Here is an 18024-nt window from a genome sequence, read left to right as displayed (position 1 = left end):
GGAATGCGGTCTGGGACGTGGAGGCCTGGATAACCAGACTCTCGGGGGTGGAGTGGGTGGACAGAAAGCAGGGGTCGACCGGAGCCCGGCGTTGTCGTCGGTCCACGTACTGATCCACAGGGAGAACTGTGGAGGGCTTGGACCAAGTGCCTATCAGAAAGTCAGTGAGGGCCTCAATAAACGGCAGCAGAGGCTTCGTAGAGCTGACTGGCGGTTGAAGCACCTCTGTGAGGAAGTTAGTCCTCACGCTACTGCAGGGAGCTCAAGGGCTAAGGCCTTGGCCGCCCTGCGCAACACCACAGCATAAGTAGCCCCCTCCTCCGTAGTCACGGAGGGAGGAGAGAGAAAACCAGTGTCAGGCGAAGTGTCTAGACCAATGGCATCCCCCAGCTCATCTGTCCAGTCCTGACTTAACTGGCACTGCTGTGCCAGAGGGTCCTCAGACCCCTCCCAGTCCTCCCCTTGATCCGTGTCCTGATTAACAGGCATGTCAAATGTCAAAGGTTCTTATATAGCGCCTTATCACCGATAGGCCTCAAGGCGCTTGCTTTGGGAACCCGTCCTGGCTTTTTCCTGTGAGATAACCCCTACTGGGCATCCCCAAGGTGAGAGCCAGGCATCCCGCCGCGGGGGGGCCGTAGTGGAATTAAGCAAGCTATTGCCCAGAGTTGCAGAGTGTGAACCCGTGATTCGAGTAGGCACCGAAGCGAGAATTGTCGAGTCTGTGGACATTTGGGCTCAAGACCCTGCCTCGTCAGGAATTGAACCCTGGTCCCGGGTCTGACCTCTGCTTCAGGGTCTGCCTCCTCTAACCAGTGAGCCACACTTGCATAAATGACAGAGCCGGGTCATAGGTGAAGGGCTTACCCATCGACGTCGGAGACGCGCTGCTCCGACGCCGAACCGGGACTGGGGCTAAAACCAGGGACGGTGTTGGCCGGGGATGGCGCCGGGGTCAGCACCAGCGGAGGAGTCATAAGGTCAACTGGCATCGACCGGGATACAGGCCTGGATCCCACGGGGTCCTGCATGCCGAGATCGAAGTTGCCGACGGCAGCGGGCCGAAGCCGCCAGAAAGTTAGGACTCCCAGTCGGACCAGCGGGCCCGAAGCCGCGCCGGCAGGTGTCGACGGCGGGAAGAGAGTCCTCTTGGCAACAAGGAAGTCTCTAATATCGCCCGGAGTCATATTGAGTCCAGGGACCGGAGGGTGTGGGACAGGATGAGACTCCTGAGCCGCGTGAGTGGCGAGGAGACTCCGAAGAGCAACACTGCTTCTTTTTGACATGCCTCGACTTACCCGAGTGCGAGGACTTGGATCCGGATGATCAGTGATGACTCCGATAAGTTCCTCGACTTCCTCCCCGACTGGGACCTCGAGCGACACAGAGTCGACTGCCGGATCTCGATGAGCTTACGGGAACGCTCCCGCCTAGCCTTCGACGTCAAGGCCCGGCAGTCGGGGCACGACTTGTCATCGTGGTCGCCCCCCAAACTGTAGGGACACCGGCGGAGTGGGTCGGTAACAGACATCAGTCGGTGATAGGCATCACACAGCTTGAAACCGGGCATCCCTACTGGCACCAGGAGTCGAGTCGAGTCGACAAAGATAGACAAAACTGTCCAAAAAGTTAGTAAAAAAATGACTAAAGGTACGTGCTCTTTCCGGATCTGCGCTAGCTGGCACAGAAAAAAGAAGAACCGACGTCAGCGCGCGATGGCGGCGTCTAAGTACTCCAGCGACATCATTCCGGCAATCACAACACCGACGACGGACACGGAGCCGCAGACGACGCCAACCGACGTGCAGGGGTACTGCTGACGAAAAACTTTCCGTATCCAGTCTGACACCTGGGGGTAATTCTAAGGTAAGGAATCTAACACTATCGTGTTTCTTTCAGATTCTGCCTTGCTTTTTTGGCATAAGGATTTTCTCCAGTGTGGAGTTTCTCATGGTGAGATAGCGTTTTTCTCTGCAGCTTTTCTGGCATTCAGAACACTCATAAGGGTTTTCATCAATATGGAGAACCGCTTATGGTTAGTGAGGCTGTGCCTATCAGATAGGAATTTCTGGCATTCACAGCATTGGTAATGTGTTTTTCCTGTGTGCGTCTGCTCATGTAGAGTGAGATTGTGTTTAAAACTGATGCTTTTCTGGCACTAAAATATTTTGATGGTGTGTTTTCTTATGGCGCTTGAAATTATCTCTACCCCTGAATCTTTTCTGACAATTAGAGCACTGATCATTTTCTTCTCCAGTATGGAGTCTCATATGTTTAGTGAGATTACATTTAAGGCTGAAACATTTTTGGCATTTGGAGCACTGATATGGTTTTTCCCCAGTGTGGGTTCTTATATGAATAAGGAGATTGTGTTTTTGGCCGAAACATTTTTGGCATTCAGAGCACTGATTTTCCCTAGTGTGGGTTCTTATATGCTGAGTGAGATTGCTTTTTACCCTGAAACATTTGTCGCATTCAGAGCACTGATAAGGTTTTTCCCCAGTGTGGAATCTCATATGCCCAGTTAGAAGTGATTTAAGTGTGAAATCTTTTGGGCATTTAGAGCACTGATAAGGTTTTTCCCCAGTGTGGGTTATTGTATGTTGAGAAAGAGTTCTTTTGTCAATGAAACATTTCTGGCATTCAGAGCACTGATAAGGTTTTTCCCCAGTGTGGATCTTTGTATGCCGTGTGAGAGTACTTTTTAGACTGAAACATTTCTGGCATTCAGAGCATTGATAAGGTTGTTCCACAGAATGGGTTATTGCATGTTGAGAAAGACTTTGTTTGTTAAAAAATCTTTTCTGGCATTCAGAGCACTGAAAAGGTTTTTCCCCAGTGTGGATTCTTGTATGTTCAATGAGTTTGCATTTGTAACTGAAACATTTCTGGCATTCAGAGCACTGAAAAGGTTTCTCTCCAGTGTGGGATCTTATATGATGAGTGAGACTGTTTTTGTCAATGAAACCTTTCTGGCATTCAGAGCACTGATAAGGTTTTTCCCCAGTGTGGGTTCTTGTATGCCGAGTGAGACAGTTTTTGTCACTGAAACATTTGTGGCATTCAGAGCACTGATAACGTTTGGCCCCAGTGTGGATCTTTGTATGCCGTGTGAGATTACGTTTTACACTGAAACATTTCTGGCATTCAAAGCACTGATAAGGATGTTCCACAGAATGGGTTATTGCATGTTGAGAAAGACGTTGTTTGTTACAAAACCTTTCCTGGCATTCAGAGCACTGATAAGGTTTTTCCCCAGTGTGGAATCTCACATGTGCAGTTAGAAGTGATTTAAGTTTGAAATGTTTTGGGCATTCAGAGCACTGATAAGGGTTTTCCCCAGTGTGGATTCTTGTATGTTCAATGAGTCTGCTTTTGTAACTGAAACATTTCTGGCATTCAGAGCACTGAAAAGGTTTATCCCCAGTGTGGGTTCTTCTATGCTGAGTGAGACTGTTTTTCCCAATGAAACATTTCTGGCAATCCGTGCACTGATAAGGTTTATCCCCAGTGTGGGTTCTTATATGTCGAGTGAGACTGTTTTGGTCACTGAGACATTTCTGGCATTCAGGGCACTGGTAAGGTTTTTCCACAGAGTGGGTTAATGCATGTAGATTTAGACTAGGTTTGAAACTAAACTTTTTCTGGCATTCAGAGCACTGATAAGGTTTTTCCCCAGTGTGGATTCTCATATGCTCATTGAGATAAGATTTACGCCTGAAACTTTTTTGGCATACTTTGCACTGAGATTGGTTTTCCCCAGTGAGCATTCTCTCAAATTCAGTGAGATGAGATTTATGGTTGAATCTTTGTTGGCACAGGTAACTTTTTTCCCCAACTTGGGTTATTTTGCTTTGATTGAGACGGGTTTGAACACTGAATTTGTTCTCACAGCCCGTGCTTTTATCAATTGTGTTCCTAGAGTTAATATCTCTACTTTTCTCTTGCTTATATGCCACAGTAAGAGTGAACCTGATTTTAGAGTCGGGCTTGTTTAGATAATGTTCAGCACTTATCTCAAAAAGAAATTGTGTGTAATCTTCTTAACACTTGAATTGAGCAAAATATGTCTGGATGCAGCCCTGTAACACCTGTTGAAATGTTTCTAGCAGATAATAGTCCTTAGGTAATAGCCTCTCCGGCAGCAACTTATTTTGTGACTGAAGTTTTTCTCAAATCTATTTGTATAGGTTCTTAGCAATGCAGTGATAAGGTGTTAGTCTGATATTTAATGATTAAACTGAGAAGTACCTTTTTGCACTTTGTAATGGCCGTAACTGAGGGCGTTAGAACGTGCACAGTACTATTGTGGATCATGAGTCGCAGAACATCAGTTCCTTTTACCCTTTCTATGTTTGGTGTAAGGTTAAGGTTTGTAGTTCTGAAGACGAGGATTTATTTACATTACCTATAGCGCAACTGTGCTCATTTAATCAGTTTTACATATCACTCCTGCACAACAGATAATGTTGAGGCGATTTACATAGAATTACAGAACAGTACATAATAAAAAGGAAACAATCTGAGATGGTCAAGAACACAATAAAGTGGTGAATTTTTAAGGTTTTCGCAAGAGTGAGCAGAGTGGATCGAGGTGTTATATCCTGAGGCAGATGGTCTCAAACTTGCATAACTGGTTAAAAACTGTTGTTGAACAAAGGTGATTTTCCAATCTTTTGGTTGTTAGCGTGTCAGCTTCGGTGTCTTCTTTAGTGTCTTTTCTTTGATGGTCTGCAGAAGAAACCTTTTGTTATATCTTTCTTTTATGCAGTGTGTCCTTCCTCTCTGGGATTATATGATGCTTTAGATGAACGTTATGCTGTCATGCAGAGGCAATTTGTCTTTCTGATAATATTTCAGATGAGGATGCTGTGATTGGTCTTTCTGGCATTATTTCTGATGCTGTGTGCACAGGTATGACTTTGCTCTGGGTTAATGAAATGCAAAATTAGAGACTTCACTTACAGGTATAGTACTTTCCTCAGCTCCCACTTCCTCGCCACACCTAGATTTCGGAAATGTATTAAACTTAGAATGCTGGATGTCCTTCAGTTTTTCAGAATAATCCTTCTTATGGCACTAACATTCAGTTGCCTGGTGGTAAATCGTGCTTTTTTCGTCCATAATTTCAATCACCTATAGTATTAAAATTAAATAGTTAATACATGTAAATTTCTCCAAAAATAATTTACATGCCAAATCAATACAGAATTGCAGAATTTTGAAAATGTTGAGCTATTCTTCTGACAGAGCAGAGTGTAGAATGGTAGCCTGAAAATACTTGGATGTAGGAGTAAGGATTTGTAGAATTTTCAACATTTTATTAAGCTCACAAAGGATACCTGTACCCTATGGAGTTGTAACATAGAATCCCAAAGGCAGAAATTAAAGTCATATGCCCTGGCACCAAACAGCTATTTAAAAAAGAATACTATTAATTAATTTTTAATGTAGATTTCTGGGATGGGAATTTCCCCTCCACGGACAACAGGCGTTTTCCCCTGCCCTGAGTTACCACCAACTTGTATCTGGTATCCTGACTTTTGAGCTCTGGCCTCTGCCGCACGCAAATCTATTGTGTGTTGCAGGGACTATGCCTAGACCTATCCCTCAACTATTGTCCAGAGTATGAATCAAGGGCAATGAAATGAAGCCGTACTTTCATGTGTTCATTTTATTCCACCTGATTATCAGTGGTTAGGCTTTTCTGCACCTGGATTTACTGGGTGCAGAAAAACAGGACACCATTTTTTTCCAGACAGAAAAATTAGACTGAAAAGACGCACAAGACTCTGGGTACAGCAGAAGCAGCCAAGACTTATGCTGGTTTTTTTACTAACTGCGGAAAACACACAATTCTTCCCTCTGTTTTCCCCTTCCCTCCCCTGCTTCACCAATCCCTCCCCTACTTCACCAATCTCCCCCCCCCCAACCAACCACATGCATATATATACCACCTGCTTAAAACAAGTGGTAAATAAAAGCAGAAAAACACTATGAAATAGTGAATGGTATGTGGTTTGACAGGCAGAAGAATCTGTTCCTCGTGGCAACTGCCCAGTCCATGCCGTCAAACTAGTAACTACACGTTACTGGGGTAAAACTACCACAAAGTAAAAAAAAAAAAGAAATTTACATGAGATTTTCCTGTCACCCCAGTACTGTGTAACTTCTAACAAGGGGTTATGATAGGTCACGGACCGGTCCTTTGACCTGGAGGGTCACACCAAGTGTGCCCTCATTTAAGGTAGAGGACTGTCATGGGTTTAACAGCTAGAGCGGTGGTGGCAATGCACCCTGTTGTAAGGATCAATAGCCTGATGCGATCTTTGCATCATAGTCAGTGGAGTCGCTTCCTACTGACACACCCATGTAATGCTCCATTTCTTTGCCTGTGCCCAGACTTTGCGCTAACATCCAGTGTGTGTTTAGCGTGTTGGTGTGCATAGCATAGATGCAATGTGAGAGTGCAACAGATTAGAATGCATCTCCTGCCTGCCAGGTGTGTATACAAGTGGGACCATCTATCCCTCTTTTATACTCCAGTTCAAAGTCCTCTGTTACCAAGGAATAATGTGCTCTACAAAGTACTCGGGTGTCTGCTGTGTCACCAGGGATGGTGTCAACCTGACAGTCTATCTAAGTTGAAGGGACATCACCTGCAGGCTGAATTACCTTAATGGAGAAGCTGTTTACCTGTCCTGAAGAGCCTAGAAGTCTGCCTAAAAGTATGCCTGTCTGGTAAAAAAGGGAAGGGAGTTTGACTATCCAGTAGGGGGACAAGGCGGTCCTGGAAGAACCAAGGTCTGACACATCCCCGGTATTTGTAGGGCGGGCCGGAAAGCCATTCAGCAGGACCAGCTAGTCTGAGGGACCCCCCGCCAAGACTCTCCCAACGGTTCAAGGCAGAAAATAAAACTCTACGACAACGTGATTGTTGAGGCCCAGACACGTTGGGACGTGTCTGGTGCGCTCTCACCCTTTGAACTGTTTAAATTTTGTGAGCTGACGAGCTTGGGAGCCTGCACCTTCATGCTGTGAGTGGAACTGGTCCTGAGAGACAAGGCAGCATGCCCTGCAACCTATGAACTTTGCTTTTCCCTATTGACGATTGAGGAATCATGAAACACGTGTCTAGGGATACGAATTGAAACGAATAATACAGCACTGGCTATGAACACTTTGAAATGAATTGAGCGAGAAATAATGAACCATCATGCTTGAGGTAATTATGTTGGGACGTGTCTAGTGCGCTCCCACCCCTTGAACTGTTTAAATTGTGTGAGCTGACGAGCTCGGGAGCCTGCACCTTCATGCTGTGAGTGGAACTGGTCCTGAGAGACGAGGCAGCACGCCCTGCAACCTATGAACTTTGCTTTTCCCCTACTGACGATTGAGGAATCATGAAACACGTGTCTAGGGATACGAATTGAAACTAATAATACAGCACTGGCTATGAACACTTTGAAATGAATTGAGCGAGAAATAATGAACCATCATGCTTGAGGTAATTATGTTGGGACGTGTCTGGTGCGCTCCCACCCCTTGAACTGTTTAAATTTTGTGAGCTGACGAGCTCGGGAGCCTACACCTTCATGCTGCGAGTGGAACTGGTCCTGAGAGACGAGGCAGCATGCCCTGCAACCTATGAACTTTGCTTTTTCCCTACTGACGATTGAGGAATCATGAAACACTTGTCTAGGGATACGAATTGAAACTAATACTACAGCACTGGCTATGAACACTTTGAAATGAATTGAGCGAGAAATAATGAACTACATGAACCATTATGCTTGAGGTAATTACGTTGGGACGTGTCTGGTGCGCTCCCACCCCTTGAACTGTTTATATTTTGTGAGCTGACGACCTCGGGAGCCTGCACCTTCATGCTGTGAGTGGAACTGGTCCTGAGAGACGAGGCAGCACGCCCTGTAACCTATGAACTTTGCTTTTTCCCTACTGACGATTGAGGAATCATGAAACACGTGTCTAGGGATACGAATTGAGACTAATAATACAGCACTGGCTATGAACACTTTGAAATGAATTGAGCGAGAAATAATGAACTACATGAACCATCATGCTTGAGGTAATTACGTTGGGACGTGTCTGGTGCGCTCCCACCCCTTGAACTGGCTATATCCATCAGGCTAATGGGCCTATAATTCGAGGGTTGCAGAGGGCAACCTTTTTTCAGTTCAGTTCAGTTCATAGGGCTTTATTTCGATAAAAATATCATAAAAGCACACATTATATACAACACATTTACATAAAAACAATTTGTTAGCAATTCATTGTTTAAAATCTAAAAACGTAGACAATAAAATTGTGGTTACAGATTTTAAATTTAACCATGTTTTAAAACCAGATTAAACATTTGGTGTTAGCCTTTTAGCCCTAATGGACCATGTCCCTGCTAAAAACTTAGAAAGACCACAAACATATAGTGGCCGTGTGTCCGACATTAAAATCCGGAGTGCCTCATTGGAGTGCCTAGTTCCCATAGCTTGGCATATAGGTTTGAGCCACCTTCGTCTTGGGTGGGCATAATCCGGGCAAGCAAACAGGATATGTAGTACAGTTTCTATACTAGTTTGACAAATAGGACAAAGAGATGTTGTCTGAGACGGGGTTTCCAGTGAGCAATTAGGGCGCGCACTGGGAGTGCCCCTACCCTGAATCTAAAATATAATGCCATGTCATAAGATTTCCATACAATATCTAGATATAGTTCCCGAAATAGTACATCTTTATGCCTTAGGAACTCTTCCGTCAACCTACCAAGAGTTGGGTCAATACAAGTTCTGGTAGCGACCCATTTCCAATAAGGAATCATAAGGGTCGCTTTCCGGGGAGAAGACTGAGCATCCCAGGCTTCAGTAAGGCCTAGCTTGCCAAGTAAAAATGTAACATCTTTGAGCCATTTTATCTTATGCTATCCCACCATGTCATAACTTCCGCTAGCCCCTTCGCATAATTGGCAAGTTCTGGTACTCGCCACAGCCGGGCCTATAGAAGTAATGGCCGAAGTTTAGCAAGATCACTGATGGGATGACATCCTAGGTCAAGCAATAAGGGAGTCAGCGGGGTGCTCTGTGCAAGGGACATAATGGCCCTTAAAAACTTGTTTTCAGGCCTTACCAGTAGATCTATATTAGAAGTGCCCCAAAGCTCTGCCCCATACAGGGCAGTACTAACGCCCTTTGCCTTATAAATGTCAATAACAGGGGCTATCGGTCTTGTCGAAGAGGAGCGCTGCTCTTTAAGGAGGGCCCCCGTGACTCTCTTGTGGTTTAATAGCATTTTACAAATGTGCTGGGTCCACTGCATAGTATCCGATATACGAATACCTAAATAGTCAAATACGGTGACCCTCTCTAGGGATACATGGTTTAGTACAGGGGGGCGCCCAATTTTGTCAGTATTTATTACTAGGCCACGTTGGATGCAAAAAGCCTGAAAGTTATCTAGAAGGCCACGAAGACCTACTGGGGTCTTAGATATTAGGAGCATATCATCGGCGAATAATTGGGTAGGGATACACTCCCCTGTCAGGGATGGAGAATCTGATGGTTTAAGAAGCAAGTGCTCAACCACCCCATTCACATATAGTAAAAAAAGGGTCGGGGCAAGGGCACATCCCTGGCGGACCCCAGTTCCCCACCGGAATGCTATTAGTTTTCTGCCCCTCTGTACCCCACCTCACTTGCGCGAAATTTCCTTTGTGAAGCCTTACTAGAATAGACAAGATGTTGGGTGGAATCCCCATTTCTAACAGCACCCCCATAAACGTCCTCTAGGCACAAGGTCGAAGGCAGTCCTTAGATCAATAAAAACAAGGTAAAGGCTGCCTTTGCCTATAACAACCACTTTCCAATAAATAAGTAGTAATCTAAAAGCCCGCTCTATAGTGCCTGTGCCAGCTCTGAAGCCCGCTTGATAGTTGGAGAGAATCTCATTGTCCTCAGCCCATTGCAGGATTCTTTCAAGCACCACCTTCCCCACAACTTTCTGGGTGGAGTCTAATACACTTATTGGGCGGTAGTTGGAAGGGTCGTCCCTCTGGCCCTTTTTATAAACAGGGACGACCTCGGCCCCCTTCCCGGATTCGGGAATGGCGGCTCCCTTGTCAATAGCAGTCAAAAGAGTATGAATAAGCTTCCCCCATTTCGGCAGGTTAGAACAAAGCAAGTCCCCAAGAATACCATCAGGGCCAGCTGCTTTTTGGGGCACAATGCAACTAATTGCGTATTCAACCTCCTTGACTGAAAAAGGAAATTGATTATTCTCTCTGGGTACTACTTGAGAACTGCATGGAGCGGAATCACTAGGAGCTTCTGGCAGGCAAGAATACAACTTAGAAAAGTGGTCAAACCACACCTGGTCAGTGATGTTACAGGTAATAAGGTCGCTGTCAGGACTATTCCTCGCTCTTATAGTGCTCCAGAACCGGCCTGCATCCCGCCCTGCGCTAGCCTCTTTTAATGTTTCCCAATACAGGTCCTCCCACACCCTTTTGGCGTTAGTTACCGCTAAATAGTACTCTTTCCTGGTGTACTGGATCAGAGGTTGTGACTTCATCTTGACAGCCTTAATTAATGCCAACTTCTTCTGCCTACAATCTGTTGTATACCAGCCCTGCTTTGCCTTAGGCCTCTGGGGCCCTTTTGCCCTGCCCCCACATGTTTGTACCAAGAATACATTTCCTATGGACTTTGTGGTATCCTGGAATACCAACGTAGCCGGGGAAGGGTCTGGATGCTCCAGAAGGGACACTTCCATCTCGCTTAGTGAGGCTGCCAGTATCATTCCTATAGCCTGGACCTTTGCTTCATCTAAGGCAACTTTGCACCACTTGAGGCGCCTTCCGCAGTTAGATGGAAGAACTTCTGAGGTGGACTTTACTTTGCTTGGAGGCAATAAGCCGCTTTGGCATGGCCACAGGTGCTTTAGGCTCAAAGACAGCGAGTTGTGATCGCTGTCTACAGTTGGTACTACTACCATATCCTGAATATATTTCCAAAGTGTTAAATCAAGGAGAATATAGTCAATCCTTGATGTATGGTTGGGCCTATTGTATGTGTGGATTTACAAAAGGGGGTGGTGATGAACAGAGTGTCTGAATTGAGCAGACCACTCTTACCCAGTCCAAAGATCAGGGCTTGATCCATCACCGTTATTTATCTCACTGCCCCATCCCAGCTCAGAACCTGGCTATATGCAAATCAGTCTGTCCCTGGCCCAGTGCATCATGGGAACAGGGCAGACTAAACTACCAAGCCAATTCTTTACCAGAAAGGAGACAAGCTACCGGGGACCGGTTTCTGGCATTTCAGCCTCTTCGGCCCGGCTTGCTTGAATCCTGATGGAGCAGTGAGAAAGGGACTCATGTCTGAGTATACCCTGCCACACCTATAGTGTGGCCGGGAGTTTGTTTCCTTCCCAGTGTAAGAATTGGCTTTTGTAGTTTGGTTTGCCCTGTTCCCATCATGCACTGGGACAGGAACAGACTAATTTGCATACAGCCAGGTTCTGAAACTGGGATGGTGCAGTGAGCTAAAAAACGGTGTTGGATCTAGCCCTGATCTCTTGACTGGGTGAGAGCTTTCTGCTTAATTCAGAGACTCTGTCCCTCACCACCCCTTGTTGTAAATATTTTTGTCCACCCTAAGCGTGGAAGGGTATTCTCAGATGTGAGACCCTTGCTCATTGCACCATCAGGATTCAAGCAAACCGGGCCGAAGACGGCTGTAATGCCAGAAACCGGTCCCCGGGAGTTTGTTTCCTTCCCAGTGTAAGAATTGGCTTTTGTAGTTTGGTTTGCCCTGTTCCCATCATGCACTGGGACAGGAACAGACTAATTTGCATACAGCCAGGTTCTGAAACTGGGATGGTGCAGTGAGCTAAAAAACGGTGTTGGATCTAGCCCTGATCTCTTGACTGGGTGAGAGCTTTCTGCTTAATTCAGAGACTCTGTCCCTCACCACCCCTTGTTGTAAATATTTTTGTCCACCCTAAGCGTGGAAGGGTATTCTCAGATGTGAGACCCTTGCTCATTGCACCATCAGGATTCAAGCAAACCGGGCCGAAGACGGCTGTAATGCCAGAAACCGGTCCCCGGGAGTTTGTTTCCTTCCCAGTGTAAGAATTGGCTTTTGTAGTTTGGTTTGCCCTGTTCCCATCATGCACTGGGACAGGAACAGACTAATTTGCATACAGCCAGGTTCTGAAACTGGGATGGTGCAGTGAGCTAAAAAACGGTGTTGGATCTAGCCCTGATCTCTTGACTGGGTGAGAGCTTTCTGCTTAATTCAGAGACTCTGTCCCTCACCACCCCTTGTTGTAAATATTTTTGTCCACCCTAAGCGTGGAAGGGTATTCTCAGATGTGAGACCCTTGCTCATTGCACCATCAGGATTCAAGCAAACCGGGCCGAAGACGGCTGTAATGCCAGAAACCGGTCCCCGGGAGTTTGTTTCCTTCCCAGTGTAAGAATTGGCTTTTGTAGTTTGGTTTGCCCTGTTCCCATCATGCACTGGGACAGGAACAGACTAATTTGCATACAGCCAGGTTCTGAAACTGGGATGGTGCAGTGAGCTAAAAAACGGTGTTGGATCTAGCCCTGATCTCTTGACTGGGTGAGAGCTTTCTGCTTAATTCAGAGACTCTGTCCCTCACCACCCCTTGTTGTAAATATTGTATGTGTGGGCACCTAAGGGATCTGAGGCGGTTCTGCCATTTGCTGCTCTTAAACCATATTCCAGCGTCAGCGCATTGAGCTGGATCGCCCTCTGGGTCCATTTTGTTATTGGTTTGATCGCTAACGCTGGTATGCCCCTCCTAGAGTTGTCCTCAGTAAGATCTAGGATGTCCTCTACTGCAAGGGGCTCGAATGTGCAGTTAAGGTCCCCCGCGACCAATACATGCGTGCCACTACCACAATCTCGAATAGATTTAGTGCCCCATGCATATATATTAAATATATCAAGAAACCTCCCCCTGCCTGGGCCTCTTATTGAGATCCCAAGAATGTCTGGCGAGCTGCACTGCTCTTGTGTGATACTACATCCCAGGGAGATGCTCACCCAGATGAGTAGTCCGCCCGAAGGCCGACCCCTCCCTGTGGATGGCCAAACTGCGGGTATAAAATACGTGGTGTAGCCAACCTTGTGGTTAGGTTCCATGCTCCAGGTCTCTTGGAACATACAAATTGTGTGGGACTCCACCAAGGTGTTCCAATCAGGGAGATCTAACTTCCTAGCGATTCCTGCTATATTCCAGCTGAGAAACTTTATCATCGGCCCGTCAGCCACCTCTACACCCTGGAGGCAGTTAAGTTGTTCTGCATGTAGTGGTGGATGCTCTCCACCAGGGTCAGTTGCCATAGAAGATTGCAAGAGATCTTGTACGGGGAAATGGCGCTCTCTAGGGCAGATAAATCTGCAGAGGGAATAGGGGTGCCCAAGGGACTAACAGATATATCCTTGCGGCCAAATGGGCCAAATCTGATGATGGAATGGTTCCCATATTCCTTTCCCTTCCGTTTACAGGAGTTGGTTGCCACAGTTTGGGATCCTATCTGAAGCCCACCACCCCGGCGAGTTATTTCTGGTGAAATTAAATTCGGGGCTGACTGGATAGTCGCTGGGGAGAGGATTGGAAACCTACAACCACTGTGCCTACTATAATCAGGAATAAAGGGCAAAGAACGCGAAAACAAATCATCGCTATGTCAGTACCCAAAATTACTTTCGAGATGGATAATATCTCTGTAAAAAGCAGGATTTAGGAAAAAATTGGAACTGCCAGCGTACCCTCCCCAGAGTTGGCTTCCAATGTTCTGTCCCTGATGCCATCTTAGTGGGCTTGAGTAAAAATATCCCAACTCATGCGTACTGATTCCAATGTCACCATGCACATTTTGCTGATCGCAAATGTGCCTAGCCACTCGTATGTCACTAAAATTGACTAGAATACAATCCCCTTTAATGTCTTTGGTCCTTTTTCCCACCCATCTTACTCTTCTAACATGAAGGATCTGTCCATCTAATTCCCTCAGGAGGGGCCTATTATCGGTTAGCCAGAAGATGGTTTTATTCTTAAGTTCGGCATATGATTCAATTTTGCCCGGTTTCAGACAAGGGACTCCTGCCAATACAACTACATAAGGCAAACAGGCTGGTGGCAAATTAACACAAGGAAGATTGGAATCTATGCTATGAGCTAGATCAGATTTTAAGAGTGGATCTTTGCTCTGCTTATCTATTTTGCTATTATTATGATTATCACTCAGGACCTCTGTGGGTGCCCTATCGGGAACCCTCTTAGCCCCTTTAGTTAGAGATTGATCTGGTAGATTGCTAGCCTTATTTGGAATAGCTACTATAGCTGGAGCTTTGCTCGTTGTGACAGATCTCGTAGGAGGGTTAGTTCCACTTGGGGTCCCTGAGGCAAGGTGTTGTTTTGAAGGTGTCTGTTTACCCATTACTGCAGGAGCTACAGAAGGATTTTGCTTATGTGCGCCTGTTGCAACATTTTGTTTGGAGTGTAGCTTAATTAGGGACTTTACAGAGAGAAAGTTGTCAAGTGTACCCTGTTCAAAGCAATCTAATCTGGTTGTTAATTCTTTTAACCTCTCAATCACTGGTAAGATCAAGGACTTCAAAATTTGCTCAATATGAGCAATAAAAGGGATTTCTTTATCGGCATTGAGAGGGCGCGCAATGTTTGGGCTAGCATTTGTTTGCTGGGTGTCATTACCACTACCCGATCCACTGCTCACTGGGATGGTTAGAGATTCTTCCAAAAGGTTGTCTAATAATTCCCGGAAACTCTCATCAAGAGATGGGCATGAATCCTTGGGAATGTCGGGTGCAACATTAGGTACCTTGACATTAGCATTCTTGCCCTATGATGTGCAGGGTTTGGCAGGTACCTTCTTAGATTTACTCCCTCCTGTTAATCCCTTGCTATTACTCACAGTTGAGTTTGCCTTGGCGGCGTATTTCGACATACGCCTTGTAACACAAGGCCTATCACTATTCGCACTTGACTGTGAGCCAGGGACTGAATTAGTGCTAGCTGGCGTATTACAGCCCCCTTTATCATTAGAGACCACTGCCTCAGACGGGAAAACATCAATGGCCACATCTTGGAAAATAGGAGGGGTCAATGAAAGCCTCGCAACAAAAGGATAAATATCGGAGGATAAGTTACCCACCGTAGGGGCTACATCCTGAGATGTTGAGGTATGACTACATCCAAGGAGAGCGACAAAAGAAGGTCCTAGTTACGAATCCTGGGAATTAACAGAAAATGTTGACAAATTAGCAAGGAGTAAAGGGGGAACAGAACCAAGAGGTAACGAGAGACGGCACTCTGTGTTCTCTATGGCATTTGCCATCACCCTGATGGTCTTCTGAAGCATGCAATCTATAGCTGTCAATATTTCGCGCATCCGCAATCCAATGCTGATGATGTCACATATTACATCATATTGAAGAATGAGAGGATGTATAAGAGTATGGATGAAGGATTTGATTGTATAAGTGAGTAAGGGAAGGGAAACTACCAGTGTTTTCAATCATTTTCCGCACAACAACCTAGGCAGTGCCTTGAATAACCTACTGGCTAAATATGACCTGGAACTCCTCGAATGTAATATGAATGCAAACAATGTTAGATGTCCAACATTTCATGGAAGGAACAGCCAATCCTTTATAGACCATATCATCGTATCCAGCTCTGCAACATATATAAACGTTTGGGAAATTGAACAAACGGTCAGTGACCACAACAGTGTATCAGTCGAACTACTGGGCTGGGGGTCTAAAAGGAACTCTTACGGTCAACCTATTCAGGACATCTCCGTAGGAAGGCCAAATGGGATGAGGGTGAAATGGACAAAAGTTGACCCCACTAAAATTATAACCAATGTAATGACTAATTGCTACGGAGAAGTGGAGTACTGCTTATCCCCAACACCATGCCCAGAAACTTTGCTGTCTAAATTTCTAATCATTACACAAACTGTCGAGAAATTACTGACACGCAAATCACGGGGGCTAAGAAAAGTCAAGACAGCGTGGTTCGATGATAATTGTGCCCTGGCACTAAAAAGGCTAAAAACCTCGCTAGATACACAACCGAGAGACCCCTGTATGATAAGGGCAGAGCGTCACAACTACAAAATTGCCCTAGCCGCCCGGAAGCGAGAACTACAGGACGAGGCATGGGCCAAATTAGACCAGGCAGCGGAAACAAAAGACCACAAACTCTTTTGGGACACTGTAAATAGCCCGTTCTTAAAGAATGACAACATCCCCGAACTTACCTCGCATGTTAGCTGGCAAGATTGGATTATACACTTCACTGGGATTTTTAACTCTGATTGTCCCTCTAACTGTACTTTGGTCACAGACCCTAATGTTTTATCTGTAACGCCAATCAATTTTAAATGGGTGAAACTATTGTTTTGAGTATCTTTAAATGAGGTGCAGGATGCTATAGTGGAAAGCAAGGGGGGGAAAGCCGCGGGCCCAGATGGGGTCCCTGTGGACTTTTTAAAATCCAACATCGATTTATGGGCGCCTGTTTTAACACGCTTTTTTAATGCTGCTATTGAGGATGAACTACCTACCTCATGGGGTCAATCCATTCTGGTGCCACTTTTTAAAAAAGGTTCAAGGGCTGAAGCACGTAATTACCGCCCAATCTCCCTCCTGGACTCGTCATTAAAAATACTGAGTCGCGTGCTACTGGGAAGATTAGAGTCCTGGGTCGAGGACAATAATATCCTGTCACCAATCCAGTACGGGTTCCGTAGGGGCATAGGAACCATGGAGCAGTGTGTGAACCTTGAGCTTATCATCGGCAAGTACACAAGAGCAAAAGAAGGGCATTTGTTCATGTGTTTCGCCGATCTAAGCTCGGCGTTCGATCTAGTGGAACACACATTGCTCTGGCCAACATTACTGGCTATGGGCGCACCCCCCGAAATTATTCATTTGTTGGCCAGAATGTACAGCAGCCTATCAAGTAAAGTTAGATTTGGACCAAATGGAGAGTGTACCCCCTTTTTTAAAATAGGTAGAGGGATTAGGCAAGGGTGCGTTCTCGCACCCTTGCTGTTCTCCCTTTTTATAAACAATGTCGATCAGTTTTTACAAGAGTCTTTTGCTGATGCCCCCAGGATAAATGGTAAACAAATACCCGTCCTATTATACGCGGACGACGCGGTCCTGATCTCCAGGACCGCGAATGGGCTCCAAAAGCTAATCGACAAATTTAATGTTTTTATTAAAGGCAGAATGCTTAAAATTAATAAAGGTAAGACTATGACTATGACCTGCGGGAAGAAATTAAAGAAAAGTAAGTCATTCTTCCTTGATGGGGATAAACTTGAGTCTGTGCAACATTTTTGTTACCTAGGCATTACTTTCTCAGGGGATGGGAGATGGGCAAATGAGCAATCCTGTATAGGCATGAAGATGATTAGAAATACAAACTGCATCTTCAGATTCTCTTCCAAACTAGGGGGGCGTAGAATAAGGGAGATGATTTCTATTTATAATTCCAGGTGCATGTCCTCTGCCCTTTACGGTGCAGGGATATGGGGATATAATTCACAGATCGCCCTCTCCATACAGCAGGAAGAAAACAAGTACCTTAAACGCTTACTATGTCTTCCTGCCTCAGCCTCCAACGAAATCATTCATAGGGAGCTGGGCATACATCATGCCACAGACCTGATTGCACTACGCCCCCTCTCCCTCTGGCGATCCATCTGGGCCAAAGATGAAACCAAGTTTACCCAGGAATTAATTTTGGACTGTATTAAACTGGATCAGCACTTAAAAATCCCCTGGCTAAAACACATTTATCACTGGTATAATTCCCTTTTTGGTCAAGATATTTTTAAAGACACCCCAACAGAATCAGTTTTAACGAAGCGTGACCTTAAATCCACTTATATGGATCATGCAGAAAGGATTAGAATGCAGAGGTATGCTACACAAAGTACTT

At 45.6% G+C, this 18024-nt stretch overlaps 1 protein-coding gene across 1 annotated transcript in view; it reads right to left on the bottom strand.

Moving 5' to 3' along the window:
• The window catches only part of LOC144806328 (uncharacterized), a 162748-nt gene that overhangs the window by 27768 nt on the left and 116956 nt on the right, over positions 1-18024 (bottom strand). Inside the window, exon 5 of the mRNA XM_078672716.1 lies at positions 2521-5136. Coding sequence (XP_078528842.1) covers positions 2521-3770 — 1250 coding nt within the window. The 5' untranslated portion in view covers positions 3771-5136. The remainder of the gene's footprint in view (positions 1-2520; positions 5137-18024) is intronic.

This window comes from Lissotriton helveticus (assembly GCF_964261635.1).
Source record: "Lissotriton helveticus chromosome 1_1 unlocalized genomic scaffold, aLisHel1.1 SUPER_1_unloc_63, whole genome shotgun sequence".
In the NCBI taxonomy this organism is placed as follows: domain Eukaryota; kingdom Metazoa; phylum Chordata; class Amphibia; order Caudata; family Salamandridae; genus Lissotriton; species Lissotriton helveticus.
This window is presented reverse-complemented; position numbering and strand designations above follow the sequence as displayed.